The 18,561-nt window shown below is 51.3% G+C and overlaps 1 protein-coding gene across 1 annotated transcript in view; it reads right to left on the reverse strand.

The window, feature by feature from the left end:
* Window positions 1-1,819: 1,819 nt before the first annotated feature.
* LOC140190190 (C-Jun-amino-terminal kinase-interacting protein 4-like) overlaps window positions 1,820-18,561 on the reverse strand; it is a 54,493-nt gene continuing 37,751 nt past the window's right edge. The window contains exons 13-21 of the mRNA XM_072246705.1: window positions 14,668-14,824; window positions 13,853-13,930; window positions 13,585-13,652; window positions 13,012-13,160; window positions 9,047-9,215; window positions 6,866-6,979; window positions 5,219-5,389; window positions 4,661-4,774; window positions 1,820-3,416 (exon numbers count right to left, since the gene is read on the reverse strand). Coding sequence (XP_072102806.1) covers window positions 3,331-3,416; window positions 4,661-4,774; window positions 5,219-5,389; window positions 6,866-6,979; window positions 9,047-9,215; window positions 13,012-13,160; window positions 13,585-13,652; window positions 13,853-13,930; window positions 14,668-14,824 — 1,106 coding nt within the window. The 3' untranslated portion in view covers window positions 1,820-3,330. The remainder of the gene's footprint in view (window positions 3,417-4,660; window positions 4,775-5,218; window positions 5,390-6,865; window positions 6,980-9,046; window positions 9,216-13,011; window positions 13,161-13,584; window positions 13,653-13,852; window positions 13,931-14,667; window positions 14,825-18,561) is intronic.

An 18,561-nucleotide genomic window follows, 5' to 3' on the forward strand; every position in this document is an offset into this window, starting at 1 on the left:
TCCTTGTCAAATTGAAGGTGAATTCTACCATGATCACTGGACCCTAGGGTTTCCTTTACCTTAAGCTCTCTAATTAATTCTGATTCATTGTGTACAGGATAATGAGAGGCATTGATCGTGTGGATAGTCAGGGGCTTTTTCCCAGGGCTGAAATGGCTAGCACGAGAGGTTTTAAGGTGCTTGGAAGTAGGTACAGAGGAGATGTCAGGGGTAAGTTTTTTACACAGAGAGTGGTGAGTGCGTGGAGTGGGCTGCCGGTGGTGCTGGTGGAGGCAGATACAATAGGGTCTTTTAAGAGACTCCTGGGCTATGGGTAAGCCGAGGTAGTTCTAAGGTAGGGACATGTTCGGCACAGCTTTGTGGGCCGAAGGGCCTGTATTGTGCTGTAGGTTTTCTATGTTTCTATAACACTCAATCCAGAATAGCTGATCCATTCGTGGGTTCAACCACAAACTGAAAAGCCATCAACAACACTCCCCCATCTAGGGATCCAGCACCAACCTGATTTTCCCAATCTACCTGCATATCGAAATCTAGAACAAGGAACAATCTTCCAGAGGAACCCAGTGAGTTGAGCAGTAGTGTGCGACGGGATGGTGTGGAGGGAGAATCACTCTGTGTCTGACCCTGACAGTGTGTGACGGGATGGTGAGGAGGGAGCTTCACTCTGTCTGACCCTGGGAGCGTATGATGGGAAGGTGCGGAGGGAGCTTTGCTCTGTGTCTGACCCTGAGAGTGTGTGATGGGACGGAGAAGAGGGAGCTTCACTCTGTCTATCCAGGAATGCGTGACGGGACGGTGTGGAGGGAGCTTTGCTCTGTGTCTGACCTTGGGAGAGTGTGACAGGATGGTGGGGAGGGAGCTTCACTCTGTGTCTGACCCTGAGAGTGTGTGACGGAATGGAGAGGAGGGAGCTTCACTCTGTGTCTGATAGTGTGAGAGTGTGGAGGGAGATTCACTCTGTGTCTGACCCTGGGAGTGTGTGATGGGATGGTGTGGAGGGAGCTTCACTCTGTGTCTGACCCCAGGAGTGTGTGATGGGACGGTGTGGAGGGAGCTTCACTCTGTGTCTGACTCTGGGAGTGTGTGATGGGATGGTGTGGAGGGAACTTCACCCTGTTTGACCCTGGGAGTGTGTGATGGGATGGTGTGGAGGGAGCTTCACTCTGTGTCTGACCCCGGGAGTGTGTGATGGGACAGTGTGGAGGGAACTTCAGTCTGTGTCTGACCCCGGGAGTGTGTGACAGGATGGTGGGGAGGGAGCTTCACTCTGTGTCTGACCCCGGGAGTGTGTGATGGGACGGTGAAGAGGGAGCTTCACTGTGTCTATCTGGGAATGTGTGACGGGACGGTGTGGAGGGAGCCTTGCTCTGTGTCTGACCTTGGGAGAGTGTGACAGGATGGTGGGGAGGGAACTTCAGTCTGTGTCTGACCCTGAGAGTGTGTGATGGGACAGTGTGGAGGGAACTTCAGTCTGTGTCTGACCCCGGGAGTGTGTGATAGGATGGTGGGGAGGGAGCTTCACTCTGTGTCTGACCCCGGGAGTGTGTGATGGGACGGTGAAGAGGGAGCTTCACTGTGTCTATCTGGGAATGTGTGACGGGACGGTGTGGAGGGAGCTTTGCTCTGTGTCTGACCTTGGGAGAGTGTGACAGGATGGTGGGGAGGGAGCTTCACTCTGTGACTGATAGTGTGAGAGTGTGGAGGAAACTTCACTCTGTTTGACCCTGGGAGTGCGTGACGGGACGGTCTGGAGGGAGGTTCACGCTCTGTCTGAACCTGAGAATTTGTGATGGAGTCAAAAATCAGAAATCCCGAGTACCTTGAAAAATACTTAACATTTTTATTTTGATTAGAAAAATAGACTGTACAGTGTACTGTCTGGGAAACAACTGTCTCAACAGCCGAGCACCTGGACAAATGGGATGGAGATGGCGATTTCACTTTGGAATGCATCCCACTGGGAGGGGGGGGAGGAATTCTGTCCTGGGAAGATCTCTAGTGAAGGGGAGCGAGAGGTGAATACCTTCTCCTTCCACCCCCAGCAGTGTGATATTAAATCAATACTGGATAGGAACCATCTCTAAATGCCATTTGAGTGAAGGGACACGTGCTAACTTGCAAGCTGAGTTTGTTGCATGGGTGAGATTGTTTTTTTTAAAAATCCTCCCGCTGCCTCCCTAGGGAAGGGCATTCACAATGGGGAGATCCCTTTAAGACAGCAGAATGTGCAGGTTTAGAGTACGGCACATTCCCAAATAAGTCCGGCGATCCCTATTTTTACTGCTGTTGGTGAGAATTTCTAAAGTGCAATTATTAGACAGTGTCTGTAAATCATATCAAGACAAATCAAGTGACCAATCAAGATTTTACCCTTCATGGGGCAATCTGCAAAGGTAAGGGACGTAGGTACATACTGATTCAATGTAAGGGAGTGTCTCCAAAAATACTGGCAGAGGTGCTGTGGTGGATGAAGTGGAGATCAGAGTGCTGGGCAGTCAATACCTACTCGATGCTATAGGACCATCTGTAAAGTGCCAGAAACCTTCCATGAGGGAGCGCGAATAAATCAATAAATACCATTATAGGTTTAGGGAATAACTCAAAATCAGAGGTGACAATGTTGGTCAAAGTTGTGGAATATTTCCAAATTTTACTTCCCTGTCCCCTCTGTTTACAATGTCTAGTTAAGGGACTGCCTCTAAACAGGCAATTCCGGGCCAGTTAGTTGGGAGGGAGATGAGGTTTGAGGCCATCTCTAAATGAAGATTCTGAGGGAGTGTCTCCAAATAACCTCGGGAAGTGGTAATGCCTCTTCTGTGTGCTCCTCCCATGAGTTCCAGTAACTACGCCAACTTGGGGGGGAGAATAATATTTGATTAAAAATTGCCACAGCCCTGCACATGTTGACCCCACCGCGAGAGAGAGAGAGAGAGAGAGAGAGAGAGGGGCTGATACCCTCACACGTTAACCCTTACTTACAGAGGTGTAGTACTTAAGGCAACAGAGAGACAGACAAAGAGAGAAAAGGAAAGAAAAAATTAACCCCTCCTTGGAGGGAGTGATACCCGTACACATTAACCCCTGTACTGGACAGGGAGTGATACCTGTTACACAGTAAGCCCTTCACCCAGAGAGATGGCTGGCACATATTAACCCCTTCCCGAGAGAGGGGGAAGACCCACTTAATGCATCCCATGGGGGAGGGGTGGAGGAAACACATCAACCCTTTCTGTAGTGAGCAGAACGTGAGGCCAGTATCCAGCTGTGTCCATGGTTTGCGGGGGGGGGGGGGGAGAGAGGACAGATATCAGAGGGCAACTCCTGTCCTCACGTGCCGATCCCTGAGACGATGAGGTGACTGCGGTCTGATTTCAGGAGCCCGCTGCCGGTCTCCGAGGCGCTGGTATCGTCTCCTGAAAGGGTAAAAAAGGGCACAGTGGTCAGTTCTTAGGGAAGGAGGAAGAGAGGGAGGAGATGAGGCGATCCCTGCCCTCGTATATCGTATATCCACGCAAAACCCTCTGTGGACAGCCTGACCCACACCTCTCTGTTTTGTTAACTCTGTCCCCTAAACCTCACCCGTGATAAACGCAGAGAAGAGACTCTTCTGCCCACAAGGTTGTCCCCAACTAAACTAATTCCTTCTGTTTACACAGTGTCAACCTCCCTCCGATCCCCGTACGCGACGTCCACCGCCCTCCAATCCCCGTACGCGATGTTCACTGTCCTCTGATCCCTGTACACCTCCCTCCAATCCCCGTATGATACGTCCGCCTCCCTCCGATCCCCGTACGCGATGTCCACTGCCCTCCGATCCCTGTACACCTCCCTCCGATCCCCGTATGATACGTCCATCTCCCTTGTCCCTTGCAGATTTATATTTCTTAAACACCTTATCGTATCTGCCTCCACCACCACCACTGTGTTTAAAAAAAAAATGTCCTGCACATCTCTCTTGAACGTTCTCCCCTCTCACCTTAAACACATGCCCTCTGGTATTCGACATTTCTACCCTGGGGGAACAGATACTGTCTGTTTACTCTTATCTGTGCCTCTTGTTATCTTAGAAACTTCTGTCAGGTCTCCCCTCAGCCTCTGTCACTCCAGAGAAAACAACCCAAGTTTGTCCAGCCTCTCCATGTAGCTCCTGCCCTCTAATCCAGGCAGCACCCTGGTGAACCTCTTCTGTACCCTCTCCAAAGCCCCCCACCTTTCCTGGAACGAGGAGACCAGAACTGCAGACAATCCTCTGAGTGTGATCTGCCCAGAGTTTTGTACAGCTGCGATGTGACTTGCCATGTATTCTCTGGAGTGACGGAGGTTAACAGGAGATCTGATACAGGTTTACAAGATTATGGAAGGCACAGACAGAGTAGACAGACAGTATCTGTTTCCCCAGGGTGAAAATGTCTAATACTAGAGGGCAGGCATTTAAGGTGAAAGGGGGGAAGTTGAAGGGAGATGTGAGGGGCACGTTTTTTTACACAGTACTGAGGTGGTGGTGGAGGCAGATACAATACAGGTGTTGTCGGCCAGACACATGGATCTGCAGGAAGGGAGGGAGATGGACATTATGTAGGTTGAAGGGACTAGTTAGTTTGACAATGCAGTTAGTATAGATGCCTATGCAGTACAGGGACCGAACAGGCTCCCTCACCGATTCGGAAGTTGATGTATCCCTCCCCACCACTGAGGATCAGTGAGGTTGACCCCTCCCCACTCTGCGTCTGGGTGACAACATCGCTGGGACCATCGACGGGCTTCAGGCTGCCTGTAACAGAGACGGGAGAAAAAAGTGGGGGGTGTGGGGAAGGGGCAGAATGGAAAAGGAGAGGGTGAAAGGGGTGATGGGAAGGTGCAGAAGAAGAGGGGAGTGGAGAGAATGGGGAAAGGAAGTGGGGTTAGTTCATTTACACAGCATCCGCCACATCACCTTCCCACTGTCTGCAGGTCAGGAGTGTGAGGGAACACCCTACACTTTCCCAAGTGGGGTTAGTCCATGTACACAGCATCCGCCACATCACCTTCCCACTGTCTGCAGGTCAGGAGTGTGAGGGAACACCCCACACTTTCCTAAGTGGGGTTAGTCCATGTACACAGCATCCGCCACATCACCTTCCCACTGTCTGCAGGTCAGGAGTGTGAGGGAACACCCCACACTTTCCCAAGTGGGGTTAGTCCATGTACACAGCATCCGCCACATCAACAGTCCTACCTGAGATGGCGACGAGGAACTGAATGGCACCCTTATGTCCGTGGAAACAGATCTGTGCTTGGGAGGACTGACAGAAGGTGGGCTGCTGATGGGATCCTTTGCCGTTAAGGGGAACCTCTGGTCCGGAAGCTATTCCATTGGAGACAGGAGTGATTGGTTTTGTCTCCCGCTCTGCAAAAAAATTGGAACACCAAGAAATATTATTCAGTGACCCTTGACCCCTCTCAGTGTCACTGACTCTATACCCACTGATGTGAATCCAAGCTGTCCTGCACTGTCCCTCAGTGACCCCTCTCCCCCAGCATCCCGTGTCACTGACAGTATTCCCACTGACGTTAATCCAGCTCCCTCATACCATCCCTCAGTGACCCCCCCACCCCCAGTGTCCTGTGTCACTGACTGTATCCCCACTGAGCAGAATCCAGCTCCCTCACACCATCCCTCAGTGACCCCTCTCCCACATTGCCGTCACTGACAGTGTTCCCACTAACGTTAATGCAGCTCCCTCACACTGTCCCTCAGTGACCCCTCTCCCCCAGCATCCTGTGTCAGACAGTATCCCCGCTGAGCAGAATCCAGCTCTCTCACACCGTCCCTCAGTGACCCATCTCCCCAGCATCCCATGCCACTGACAGTATTCCCCACTGACGTTAATCCAGCTTCCCAAAATCATCCCTCAGTGACCCTCTCCCCAGCATCCTGTGTCAGACAGTATCCCCGCTGAGCAGAATCCAGCTCTCTCACACCGTCCCTCAGTGACCCATCTCCCCAGCATCCCATGCCACTGACAGTATTCCCCACTGACGTTAATCCAGCTTCCCAAAATCATCCCTCAGTGACCCCTCTCCCCAGCATCCGGTGTCACCGACTGTATCCCCACTGATGTTAATCCAGCTTCCCAACATCGTACCTTAGGGACCCATCCCCCCCAGTGTCCTATGCCACTGACTGTATCCCCACTGACATTAATCCAGTTGGCCAACACCATCCCTCAGTGACTCCTCTCCCAAGAGCCCCATGTCACTGACATGAATCTGTCCACTGTCCCTCACTGACCCATCTCTCCTCCATCAGGTACACTGTAGAAAGCATTCTTCCAGGGTGCATCACAACCTGGTATGGAAGTTGTCCTGTCCAAGACTGAAAGAAGCTGCAGAAGATCGTGAACACGGCGCAGCACATCACACAAACCAATCTTCCGTCCGTGGACTCACTTTACACCGCACGCTGTCGGAGCAGTGCTGCCAGGATAATCAAGGACACGACCCACCCAGCCAACACACTTTTCGTCCCTCTTCCCTCCGGGAGAAGGCTCAGGAGCTTGAAGACTCGTACGGTCAGATTTGGGAACAGTTTCTTTCCATCTGTGATAAGACTGCTGAACGGATCCTGACCCGGATCTGGGCCGTACCCTCCAAATATCCGGACCTGCCTCTCAGTTTTTTTTGCACTACCTTACTTCCCATTTTTCTATTTTCTATTTATGATTTGTAATTTAAATTTTTAATATTTACTATCGATTTGTAATCCAGGGAGCGGGAAGCGCAGAATCAAATATCGCTGTGATGATTGTACGTTCTAGTATCAATTGTTTGGTGACAATAAAGTATAAAGTATCACAATCTGCCTAATCCACTCTCTACCTACCATCTGAGAGGGGAAGGGAGAGGAGAGCCCCTCCCGCTGTGCCAATCCAGAGTCGGTTTCGGTGGGCGAGGAGGGTGGTGATGAGGTGGTCGCCGGGACGCAGTGGTGCTGGCCCTGGGGAGTGGAGTTGTGGAGGGTGAGGGGGTGCAGGGAGGGTGAGGGGTTGCGGGGAGGTTTGAGGGTGAACAATTACGTGGGTGAGGGTGGGTGGAGGGTAGACATGGGGAGAGGTGCAGGGAGGAAGTTGGAGTGGTAGGAGAGTGGGAGGAAGGGGTAAGAGAGTCAGTGGGGTTTCTATGGCCCCCACCCAACCCCCCCGAGCTATCCCATCCACAATTACTTCCCCCACCCATTTCCCATCCTGATTGTCAACCCCAACATGGCCCATCCATGCCATTCCCCATTTTTGTCCGAAATTAGTTCTCCTCCCACCTCATTATCTTTCCCCAAAACCTATTGTGCTACAATTATTGCCTCACTGTCAGGTCTCCAAGTATTCCCCCCAGACCCATTGTGCCCTCTATCCCCAATTATCCTCCCTGAACCCCCTCCCCGTACCGTCCCCATTATCCTCCCTGAACCCCCTCCCCGTACCGTCCCCAATTATCCTCCCTCAACCACCTCCCCACACATTCCCCAATTATCCTCCCCGAACCCCCTCCCCACACATTCCCCAATTATCCCCCCTCAACCACCTCCCCACACATTCTCCAAATATCCTCCCCGAACCCCCTCCCCTGTACTGTCCCCAATTATCCTCCCCGAAACCCCTCCCCACACATTCTCCAAATATCCTCCCCGAACCCCCTCCCCGTACTGTCCCCAATTATCCTCCCGAAACCCCTCCCCACACATTCTCCAAATATCCTCCCCGAACCCCCTCCCCGTACCGTCCCCATTATCCTCCCTGAACCCCCTCCCCGTACCGTCCCCATTATCCTCCCTGAACCCCCTCCCCGTACCGTCCCCAATTATCCTCCCTCAACCACCTCCCCACACATTCCCCAATTATCCTCCCCGAACCCCCTCCCCACACATTCCCCAATTATCCCCCCTCAACCACCTCCCCACACATTCTCCAAATATCCTCCCCGAACCCCCTCCCCCGTACTGTCCCCAATTATCCTCCCCGAAACCCCTCCCCACACATTCTCCAAATATCCTCCCCGAACCCCCTCCCCGTACTGTCCCCAATTATCCTCCCCGAAACCCCTCCCCACACATTCTCCAAATATCCTCCCGAACCCCCTCCCCGTACCGTCCCCAATTATCCTCCCTGAACCCCCTCCCCCGTACCGTCCCCAATTATCCTCCCTGAACCCCCTCCCCGTACCGTCCCCATTATCCTCCCTGAACCCCCTCCCCGTACTGTCCCCAATTATCCTCCCCGAAACCCCTCCCCACACATTCTCCAAATATCCTCCCGAACCCCCTCCCCGTACCGTCCCCAATTATCCTCCCTGAACCCCCTCCCCCGTACCGTCCCCAATTATCCTCCCTGAACCCCCTCCCCGTACCGTCCCCATTATCCTCCCTGAACCCCCTCCCCGTACCGTCCCCAATTATCCCCCCTCAACCACCTCCCCACACATTCTCCAAATATCCTCCCCGAACCCCCTCCCTGTACCGTCCCCAATTATCCTCCCCGAACCCCCTCCCCCGTACCGTCCCCAATTATGCTCCCCAAACCCCCTCCCCGTACCATCCCCAATTATCCTCCCTGAACCCCCTCCCCGTACCGTCCCCATTATCCTCCCTGAACCCCCTCCCCGTACCGTCCCCAATTATCCTCCCTCAACCACCTCCCCACACATTCCCCAATTATCCTCCCCGAACTCCCTCCCCCGTACTGTCCCCAATTATCCCCCCTCAACCACCTCCCCACACATTCTCCAATTATCCTCCCCAAACTCCCTCCCCCGTACCGTCCCCAATTATCCTCCCTAAACCCCCTCCCCACACATTCTCCAATTATCCTCCCCAAACCCCCTCCCCCGTACTGTCCCCAATTATCCTCCCCGAACCCCCTCCCTGTACTGTCCCCAATTATCCCCCCTCAACCACCTCCCCACACATTCTCCAATTATCCTCCCCAAACCCCCTCCCCTGTACTGTCCCCAATTATCTTCCCCGAACCCCCTCCCCGTACTGTCCCCAATTACCATCCACCATCTCCCTCACCGAACATTTGGCGGATCAGAGGTTCCAGCTCTATCTCTTGCAGAATGTTCCCGGAGAGGCTGTGGAGAAGCCGGAGATGGGAATTGTTCCTCATGGAGACCCACACCCCGTCTCCCGACCTGGACAGGTGCCGGATCTCAGTCTCCTCCGGTGTTACCTCAAACCATCGCTACAAGAGAGAGTGGGATACAGAGTGAGGCTCTCTCCGCACTGTCCCATCACACACTCCCGGGGTCGTAGCGTCAGAGGGAGGTACAGCACAGCAACATCTAGTCCATTTAAACTGCCTCCTCCCATCGACCTGCACCGAGACCACACCCTTACTCTAGACCCGGCCACTTTCTTGTAAATTTTTCTGAAATCTTTCAACCTTGTTTACACTTTCCTGTATGTAGGTGACCTAAACTGTACACAGTAATCCAAATTAGGCCTCACCAACATCTTATACAACTTCAACATAACATCCCATCTCCTGTACTCAGTACATTAATGAAGGCCAATGTGCCAAAAGCTTTCTTTACAACCCTAGCTACCTGTGACGCCTCATTCAACGAATTATATACCTGTATTCCCACATCCCTTTGTTCTACTGTTCACTGTGTAAGTCCTGCCCTGGCTGGTCCTACTGAAGTGCAACACCTCGCACTTGTCTGCATTGAATTCCATCTGATATTTCTCAGCCCATTTTTCCAGCTGATGCAGATCCCTCTGCAAGCCACGATAGCCTTCCTCCCTGTCTAATACACCCCCACAAATTGGTGTATCCATAGATTTTCTGATCCAGTTAACAACAGTATCATCCAGATCATTGTTACAGATGACAAAAACCTGTGGCATACCACTGGTCACAGGCCTCCAGTCAGAGAGACAACCCTCTCCTACCACTCTGTGGCTTCCTCCACAAAGCCAATGTCTAATCCAGTTTACTACCTCATCCTGAATGCCGAGTGACTGAATCTTCTTGACCAGCCTCTCATGTGGGACCTTGTCAAATTTATCTATATACTACTAAAATTCTCATGCTCTGTTTGTCTGTTTATGACCTCCAATTAGCCCAAATGGTGCATTACAGGGGCACTTTTTTGACTAAATCAACTTAAAATGTGCTAACTTTCAGAATCCATGCAAAGTTCAGGGTTATATATTTGTATAAAATTGCTCACTTGTCAATCAACAGGCCCCGCTTTCCACAACCCGAGCCGATTCCGCCTTCCATGGAGACCGCGACGCCACAGCCTGACGCATGCGCACGGCCAGCCACAGTAACGCGTCACAATGCTCACAGAGCCGCTTCCACCTTCCATGGAGACCGCGATGCCACACCACGACGCATGCGCACGGCCAGCCACAGCAGCGCCTCATGATGCTCACAGCAGCCACACCAACCGCAGCAAAAGGGCAGGGCTATCACATCCATTTAGGAGAGCACCAACCACATCATCAAGAAACAAGAGCATCTTGGAGGCTTTGGTGTTACTGCTTCCTATCTTCTATCAGGCATTAGGGTAAAAATATATGGATAGCTTAATTATGCCGTGTGGAAAGAGAAGGGGGACATTATGGTCAAGAGATGACGCCAAACGTCGTCGGAAAGTGGCAAGGAGAGGGAGAGAACAAGAATCGGATGAGGCCAGGACTGCACGACTCCTGGATCAAAGAGTCAGGAGAAAAAAGATGAGAGAAGAACAGACAGAGGAGGAGAGACATATACGTCTCCAAAATGACAACAGGCACAGACGGAGGAGAGAACAAGAATCCGATCAGGCCAGGACCGCACAACTCCAGGATCAGACAGAAAGAACAAATGGTAGAAGAGATGAAGAGACGAAGGATAAAAGGGCTGCGCGTCTCCAGAATGACAAAAACAGGCACAGGAGGAGGAGAGAGGAAGAGACAGGGGAGAAAAGGAAAGATCGACTTGAGAATATGCGGCAAAGACTAATTATTGCGAGAGTTGCTGAAGACAACAATGCCCGGTTTCAACGACAATACCTCGACAGAGAAAGAGCAAGGCAAACTGCACGACCCCTACGCGTCACATTTCTGCTGATGTTGGTTCGATGAACAGAGTACGCCCTCACTGTCGTGCCTTCCTATCCACTGGAGAAACCGCACATTTCTGCTGTGCGAAGGGAAAGGTCAGGATAGGCGATTTGCAGCCTCTACCTAATGAACTCCTCAATTTGTACAGCAATGATGAACCTATTGCAAACGAGTTCAGGAAGAACATCAGACAATACAATTGCCTCTCCCAAATGACATCCTTTGGTGCCAAAGAAGTTCTTCCAAGGAGGAATGGATGGAATCCTTCTGTGATTATTCAAGGCCAAATCCATCATTACATCAGACATTTAATGCCAGACCCCAAACAGCAAGCCCAATTCCTTCAAATTTACTTCATGGATCCTCAAGACAGCGTAGAATTGAGAATGGGGATACTACAGAATGAAGGAATTCAACGTGAGATTGTTGAATTATCGGAAAACCTATGACAACGAAACCCTTCGACTTGCAAAAGAACAAATTCGAGGCATGCCAGAGGCGTCCGCTGTCACTGATCCTGACCGGATTTCGGCGTTTGAACATGAGAGAAGATTTAATGCACACATTGTCAACGAAGTCGCTGTCATTATGCCGAACAGCACCAAACCTGAAGCAAGATCACTGCATCCCATCATTTCAATGAGGAACTGGGATCCACCAAGGCTTTGCAGTGGAACACGAATGATGGTGGAAGAACTGCACGACAATCTCATCGTAGCAAAGATAAACATTGGTGCATTCAAAAATGACATTGTCATGATCCCAAGAATTACTCTCAGTTTATCAGAAGGGGAAGATGTCCCTCTTCAGCGGAGCCAGTTCCCGATACACTCATGCTTTGCTGTGACTATACATAAGGTGCAAGGTCAAACCATGCAGAATATGTTCATTTATCTGGAGAAACCGGTATTCCAGCATGGTCAGCTGTATGTGGCTTTAAGCCAGGGAAAAATAAATAAAAACATTAGAGTATTCTTGAAGGGTGGCAGATCAACCAAAAACGTTGTCATCAAAAATGTCCTTTGTTAAGCGAGGAGAAGCTATATTTGTCTTGCTACGCGTCTATCTTCTTTAAAAAACTGAGTTTTTCTTTTTAATTTCCAAAGCAAAGCAATAGCATTCAGGAAAATGTAATGTTCATTCTGGTCACATCAGACTACACTACCTTTCTCCCAGCGGGTCATCTGGTTGTCTAGTATCTTGCTAAAGTCTATGTAAACAACATCCACTGCCTTGCCTTCATCCACTTTCCTGGTAAGTCCCACGAAAAACTCTCTAAGATTGGTTAGACATGCACAAAGCCATGCTGACAATCCTTAATCAGTCCATGTCTATCCAAATACTCATATCCAGTCACTTAGGAACCTTCCAATAACTTTCCCACAACTGCTGTCAGACTCACCGGCCTACAATTTCCTGGTTTATGTTTAGAGCCTTTCTTAAACAGCGGAACAACATTGGCTGTCCTCCAGTTCTTTGGAATTTCACCTGTGGCTAAGGATCTCTGCTCGGGCTCAATCAATCTCTGTACTTGCCTCCTCCAGACCCTGAGCAAACATCTTCTCAGGCCCTGGGGATTTATCCACCCAGGTAGCAAACACCTCCTCCTCTGTAATCTGAACAGTCATGTCACGAAGTTGATATCGCTTTGCCTCACTGCTAAAAACTCTGTGCTGTCTCCTGAGTAAATACTGAATAAATAAAAATGCATTTAAGATTTCCCCATCTGTTTCGGCTCCACGCATGCATTAACATTCCAGAGGAACAATTATATCGCTTGCAATCTTTTTGTTCTTAACATATTGTCTGCTACTGAACTTGTAATAAAGTTATGTTCTATGAAAAGAAAAACAAAAGGGTCAGGCACAGAGTGAAGCTCCCTCCCACTGTCCCATCACACTACTGGGACGAGGAATTCTCACCTCGATCTTGCTGATCCGTGGGTTGATCACATAGACTTGGTTCCTGTAGCCACACCAGACCCGTCCGAAAACGGCAACAGCACACAGCACTGGGTATCGAGGAGACCCCAAGTCCAGAGAGTGAGGGGCAGTTGTGTCCCAGAGTCCTTCTGAGAGAGAGAGAGAGAGAAAGTGTGGGAGTGGGGGGGGGGGAGAGCATGAGAGGTGTCTGAGAGAGACAGCGAGGTGACGGGCTAGAGAAAGTGAAGAGGTAAGAGGGAGGGAGGAGGGTGGGAGATGGGGAGGGGGGAAGAGAGAGAGAGAAAGACAGGGAGGGGAGACGGGGAGAGAGAGACGGGCAGGGGAGAGAGAGAGATGGGGCAGGGAGAGAGGGGGAGGTGGGGAGGGGTTGGTGGGGGATAGAGGGGGGAAAGAGGGGTGGGGAGAGGATAGTGGGGGGAGAGGGTGGTGGGGAGAGGGGAGTGAGGGGGGAGTTGAGGGGAGAAAGGTGGGGAAACGGGGAGGAAGGGTTAGAAAAGGGCAGCGTTGGTGGAGGGAGGGGAAGAGGGGTTGTTTTGACTCCAACAGGCCTACCTACACTCCTCTTGAAGATGGATATGGTCCCGTTGGCCAGAGTGACGATGACAAAGCCACGGACATAGCTGAGAGTTTTGGGGGAAGGGGGAAGGAGATGAAACGGTCAATTTTACCCATTTCCAACACGTACACCGACAATTTCTCTCTTGCCCACTTTTCCCCATCTCCTTCGTGCTCAGTCCTCCTCTCTCCCCCGTGCACACTCTCCTCCCTCATACTCTCCCCCCAGACCACCTCTGCTCCCCGTTCTCAGTCCCCAACTCACACGATGCTGTGGACAGCGTCATTTAGTTGTATGGAGTACAGACATCTCTCGGGAAGGTCCGCGGAGTGGACAAACACCCTGAAAAGTAAACGGAGCCAGGAGACTGAGGTGGCTGCAGTTCAAAGACACCATCAGGAATGTGGTCAGTGGCAGTGAATGGGAAGTGATGGGATCCCATTGGGAATGTGGACGGTGGGAATGAATGGGAAGGGGTGGGGTCCCGGTGGGAGACAATAGGAATGAGTGGGGTCCAATTGGGTGTGTGGACGTTGTGGGTGGCTATAAAGAGGTCGGGTCTGTTGATCGTACGGGGGTAAAGATGTCGGGTCTGTAGGTCGTACGGGTGTAAAGAATTCGGGTCTGTTGGTCGTACGGGTGTAAGGATGTCGGGTCTGTAGGTCATACGGGTGTAAGGATGTCGGGTCTGTTGGTTGTACGGGTGTAAAGAATTCGGGTCTGTTGGTTGTACGGGTGTAACGAGGTCGGGTCTGTTGGCCGTACGGGTGTAAGGATGTTGGGTCTGTTGGTCATACATGTGTAAAGAGGTCGTGTCTGTTGGTCGTATGGGTGTAAAGATGTCGGGTCTGTTGGTCATACGGGGGTAAAGATATTGGGTCTGTTGGTCGTACGGGGGTAAAGATGTCGGGTCTGTAGGTCGTACGGGTGTAAAGATGTCGGGTCTGTTTGTCGTATGGGTGTAAAGATGTCGGGTCTGTTGGTCGTACGGGTGTAAAGAGGTCGGGTCTGTTGGTCATGCGGGGGTAATAATATTGGGTCTGTTGGTCGTACAGATGGCTGGAGTCGACGGGACTTACCATCCACTCTGGGTCCCCAGCCAGACAGTGGTCGAGTGTTCTGTGTCCCGTTCACCATGTCCGGGCTGCTCCCCTCCTCCTGGGGATTCCTGCCATTGAGAATTCTGGGACCCATCACCGTCTGGGGCCTCTTGCCGGTCATCCGAGGAGGCGTGTGCTGAAATGGAAAAATGTTTTATAAGGACAGTTGATGCAGGACCCTTCACAGTGCTGAGGTACAGAGGGGTCTCGGATCCAAGTCCCCAGCTCTGTGGCCGCACTAGTCGAGAGGGCAGTGAAGATGCATCGGTCAGGGTGTTGAGTACGTGAGTCGGCAAGTCACGTTGCAGCCGTATAAAACACTGGTCAGACCACACTTGGAGTACTGTGTGAAGTTCTGGTCTCCCCGTTACGGGAAGGGTGAGGGGGGTGTGTGGACAGGGTGCGGGAGGTTCATCAGGGTGCTGCCTGGATTAGAGGGCATGAGCTACAAGAAGAGGCTGGACAAACTGGGGTTGCTTTCTCTGGAGCAGCAGAAACTGAGATGGAGGTTTGGCGGAGCTGGTGTTTTATTGATTAGTTTGACAATAATACATTTTGACTTGGGCAGCCTGCAGGTAACAAACTGAAGATGGGTAGACTCTTTCAATTTTGTGTTTTATATTCACCATGTTTTTCTTTGCCCAATGTGCTTTATTTTGTGCGGTGGGTGGGGGGGGGGAATTGTTGCTTTTCTTCATGTGCATTTACGTGGTTTTCTTTGCTTTGTCTGTCTGTCTGAGGGGGAAGATGAATCAGGGTGCAGACCACACATACTTTGATCCTGCTGATGTCTGTAAGGAGTTTTTATGTTTTCCTCGAGACTGTGTGGGTTTCCTCTGGGTGCTCCGGTTTCCTCCCACAGTCCAAAGATGTATCAGTTGGTAGTCCAATTGGTGATTGTAAATTGTCCTGTGATTAGGCTAAGGTTGCATCGGGAGATTACTGCGTGGTGTGTATCGAAGGGTGACAGGGGTCTGTTCCACACTGTATACAGTGGGAGGGTCTGTTCCACACTGTATACAGTGGGAGGGTCTGTTCCACACTGTATACAGTGGAAGGGTGACAGTGGTCTGTTCCACACTGTATACAGTGGGAGGGTCTGTTCCACACTGTATACAGTGGGAGGGTGACAGTGGTCTGTTCCACACTGTATACAGTGGGAGGGTGACAGTGACCTGTTCCACACTGTATACAGTAGGAGGGCCTGTTCCACACTGTATACAGTGGGAGGGTGACAGTGGTCTGTTCCACACTGTATACAGTGGGAGGGTGACAGTGGTCTGTTCCACACTGTATACAGTGGGAGGGCCTGTTCCACACTGTATACAGTGGGAGGGCCTGTTCCACACTGTATACAGTGGGAGGGCCTGTTCCACACTGTATACAGTGGGAGGGCCTGTTCCACACTGTATACAGTGGGAGGGTGACAGTGGTCTGTTCCACACTGTATACAGTGGGAGGGTGACAGTGGTCTGTTCCACACTGTATACAGTGGGATGGTGACAGTGGCCTGTTCCACACTGTATACAGTGGGAGGGCCTGTTCCACACTGTATACAGTGGGAGGGCCTGTTCCACACTGTATACAGTGGGAGGGTGACAGTGGTCTGTTCCACACTGTATACAGTGGGAGGGTCTGTTCCACACTGTATAAAGTGGGAGGGTCTGTTCCACACTGTATACAGTGGGAGGGTGACAGTGGTCTGTTCCACACTGTATACAGCGGGAGGGTGACAGTGACCTGTTCAACACTGTATACAGTGGGAGGGTGACAGTGACCTGTTCCACACTGTATACAGTGGGAGGGTCTGTTCCACACTGTATACAGTGGGATGGTGACAGTGGCCTGTTCCACACTGTATACAGTGGGAGGGTCTGTTCCACACTGTATACAGTGGGAGGGTCTGTTCCACACTGTATACAGTGGGAGGGTGACAGTGACCTGTTCCACACTGTATAAAGTGGGAGGGTGACAGTGGCCTGTTCCACACTGTATACAGTGGGAGGGCCTGTTCCACACTGTATACAGCGGGAGGGTCTGTTCCACACTGTATACAGTGGGAGGGTGACAGTGGTCTGTTCCACACTGTATACAGTGGGAGGGTCTGTTCCACACTGTATACAGTGGGAGGGTGACAGTGGTCTGTTCCACACTGTATACAGCGGGAGGGTGACAGTGACCTGTTCAACACTGTATACAGTGGGAGGGTGACAGTGACCTGTTCCACACTGTATACAGTGGGAGGGTGACAGTGACCCGTTCCACACTGTATACAGTGGGAGGGTCTGTTCCACACTGTATACAGTGGGAGGGCCTGTTCCACACTGTATACAGTGGGAGGGTGACAGTGACCCGTTCCACACTGTATACAGTGGGAGGGTCTGTTCCACACTGTATACAGTGGGAGGGCCTGTTCCACACTGTATACAGTGGGAGGGTGACAGTGGTCTGTTCCACACTGTATACAGTGGGAGGGTCTGTTCCACACTGTATACAGTGGGAGGGTGACAGTGGTCTGTTCCACACTGTATACAGTGGGAGGGTCTGTTCCACACTGTATACAGTGGGAGGGTGACAGTGGTCTGTTCCACACTGTATACAGTGGGAGGGTCTGTTCCACACTGTATACAGTGGGACGGTGACAGTGGTCTGTTCCACACTGTATACAGCGGGAGGGTGACAGTGACCTGTTCCACACTGTATACAGTGGGAGGGTGACAGTGACCTGTTCCACACTGTATACAGTGGGAGGGTGACAGTGACCTGTTCCACACTGTATACAGTGGGAGGGTGACAGTGGTCTGTTCCACACTGTATACAGTGGGAGGGTCTGTTCCACACTGTATACAGTGGGACGGTGACAGTGGTCTGTTCCACACTGTATACAGCGGGAGGGTGACAGTGACCTGTTCCACACTGTATACAGTGGGAGGGTGACAGTGGTCTGTTCCACACTGTATACAGTGGGAGGGTGACAGTGGTCTGTTCCACACTGTATACAGTAGGAGGGCCTGTTCCACACTGTATACAGTGGGAGGGTCTGTTCCACACTGTATACAGTGGGAGGGTGACAGTGGTCTGTTCCACACTGTATACAGTGGGAGGGCGACAGTGACCTGTTCCACACTGTATACAGTGGGGGGGGGGGGGAGAGACAGTGACCTGTTCCACACTGTATACAGTGGGAGGGTGACAGTGGTCTGTTCCACACTGTATACAGTGGGAGGGTGTGTTCCACACTGTATACAGTGGGAGGGTGACAGTGGTCTGTTCCACACCTTATACAGCGGGAGGGCGACAGTGACCTGTTCCACACTGTATACAGTGGGGGGGGGACAGTGACCTGTTCCACACTGTATACAGTGGGAGGGTGACAGTGACCTGTTCCACACTGTATACAGCGGGAGGGCGACAGTGACCTGTTCCACACTGTATACAGTGGGGGAGGGTGACAGTGACCTGTTCCACACTGTATACAGTGGGATGGTGAATTGCTGAAGACCAGATCTATTGTTGGTGAATCCGTTTACTATTATCACATATACTGAGAGACAGTGAAAATCTTGTGTTGTGTACAGTTCATTCAGATCAGATCAGTGCATCGAGATAGAAGAAGGGAAAACAATAACGGAGTGCAGAGAGTGGCTCACGTTGCTCCGTTGTTTAAAAAAGGATCGAAAACTAAAGTAAAAGGAAATTATAGGCCGGTGAGTTTAACGTCGGTAGTAGGTAAGTTATTGGAGGGAGTACTAAGAGACAGAATCTACAAGCATTTGGATAGACAGGGACTTATTAGGGAGAGTCAACATGGCTTTGTGCGTGGTAGGTCATGTTTGACCAATCTATTGGAGTTTTTCGAGGAGGTTACCAGGA

Source organism: Mobula birostris, chromosome 29 (assembly GCF_030028105.1).
Source record: "Mobula birostris isolate sMobBir1 chromosome 29, sMobBir1.hap1, whole genome shotgun sequence".
Classification (NCBI taxonomy): domain Eukaryota; kingdom Metazoa; phylum Chordata; class Chondrichthyes; order Myliobatiformes; family Myliobatidae; genus Mobula; species Mobula birostris.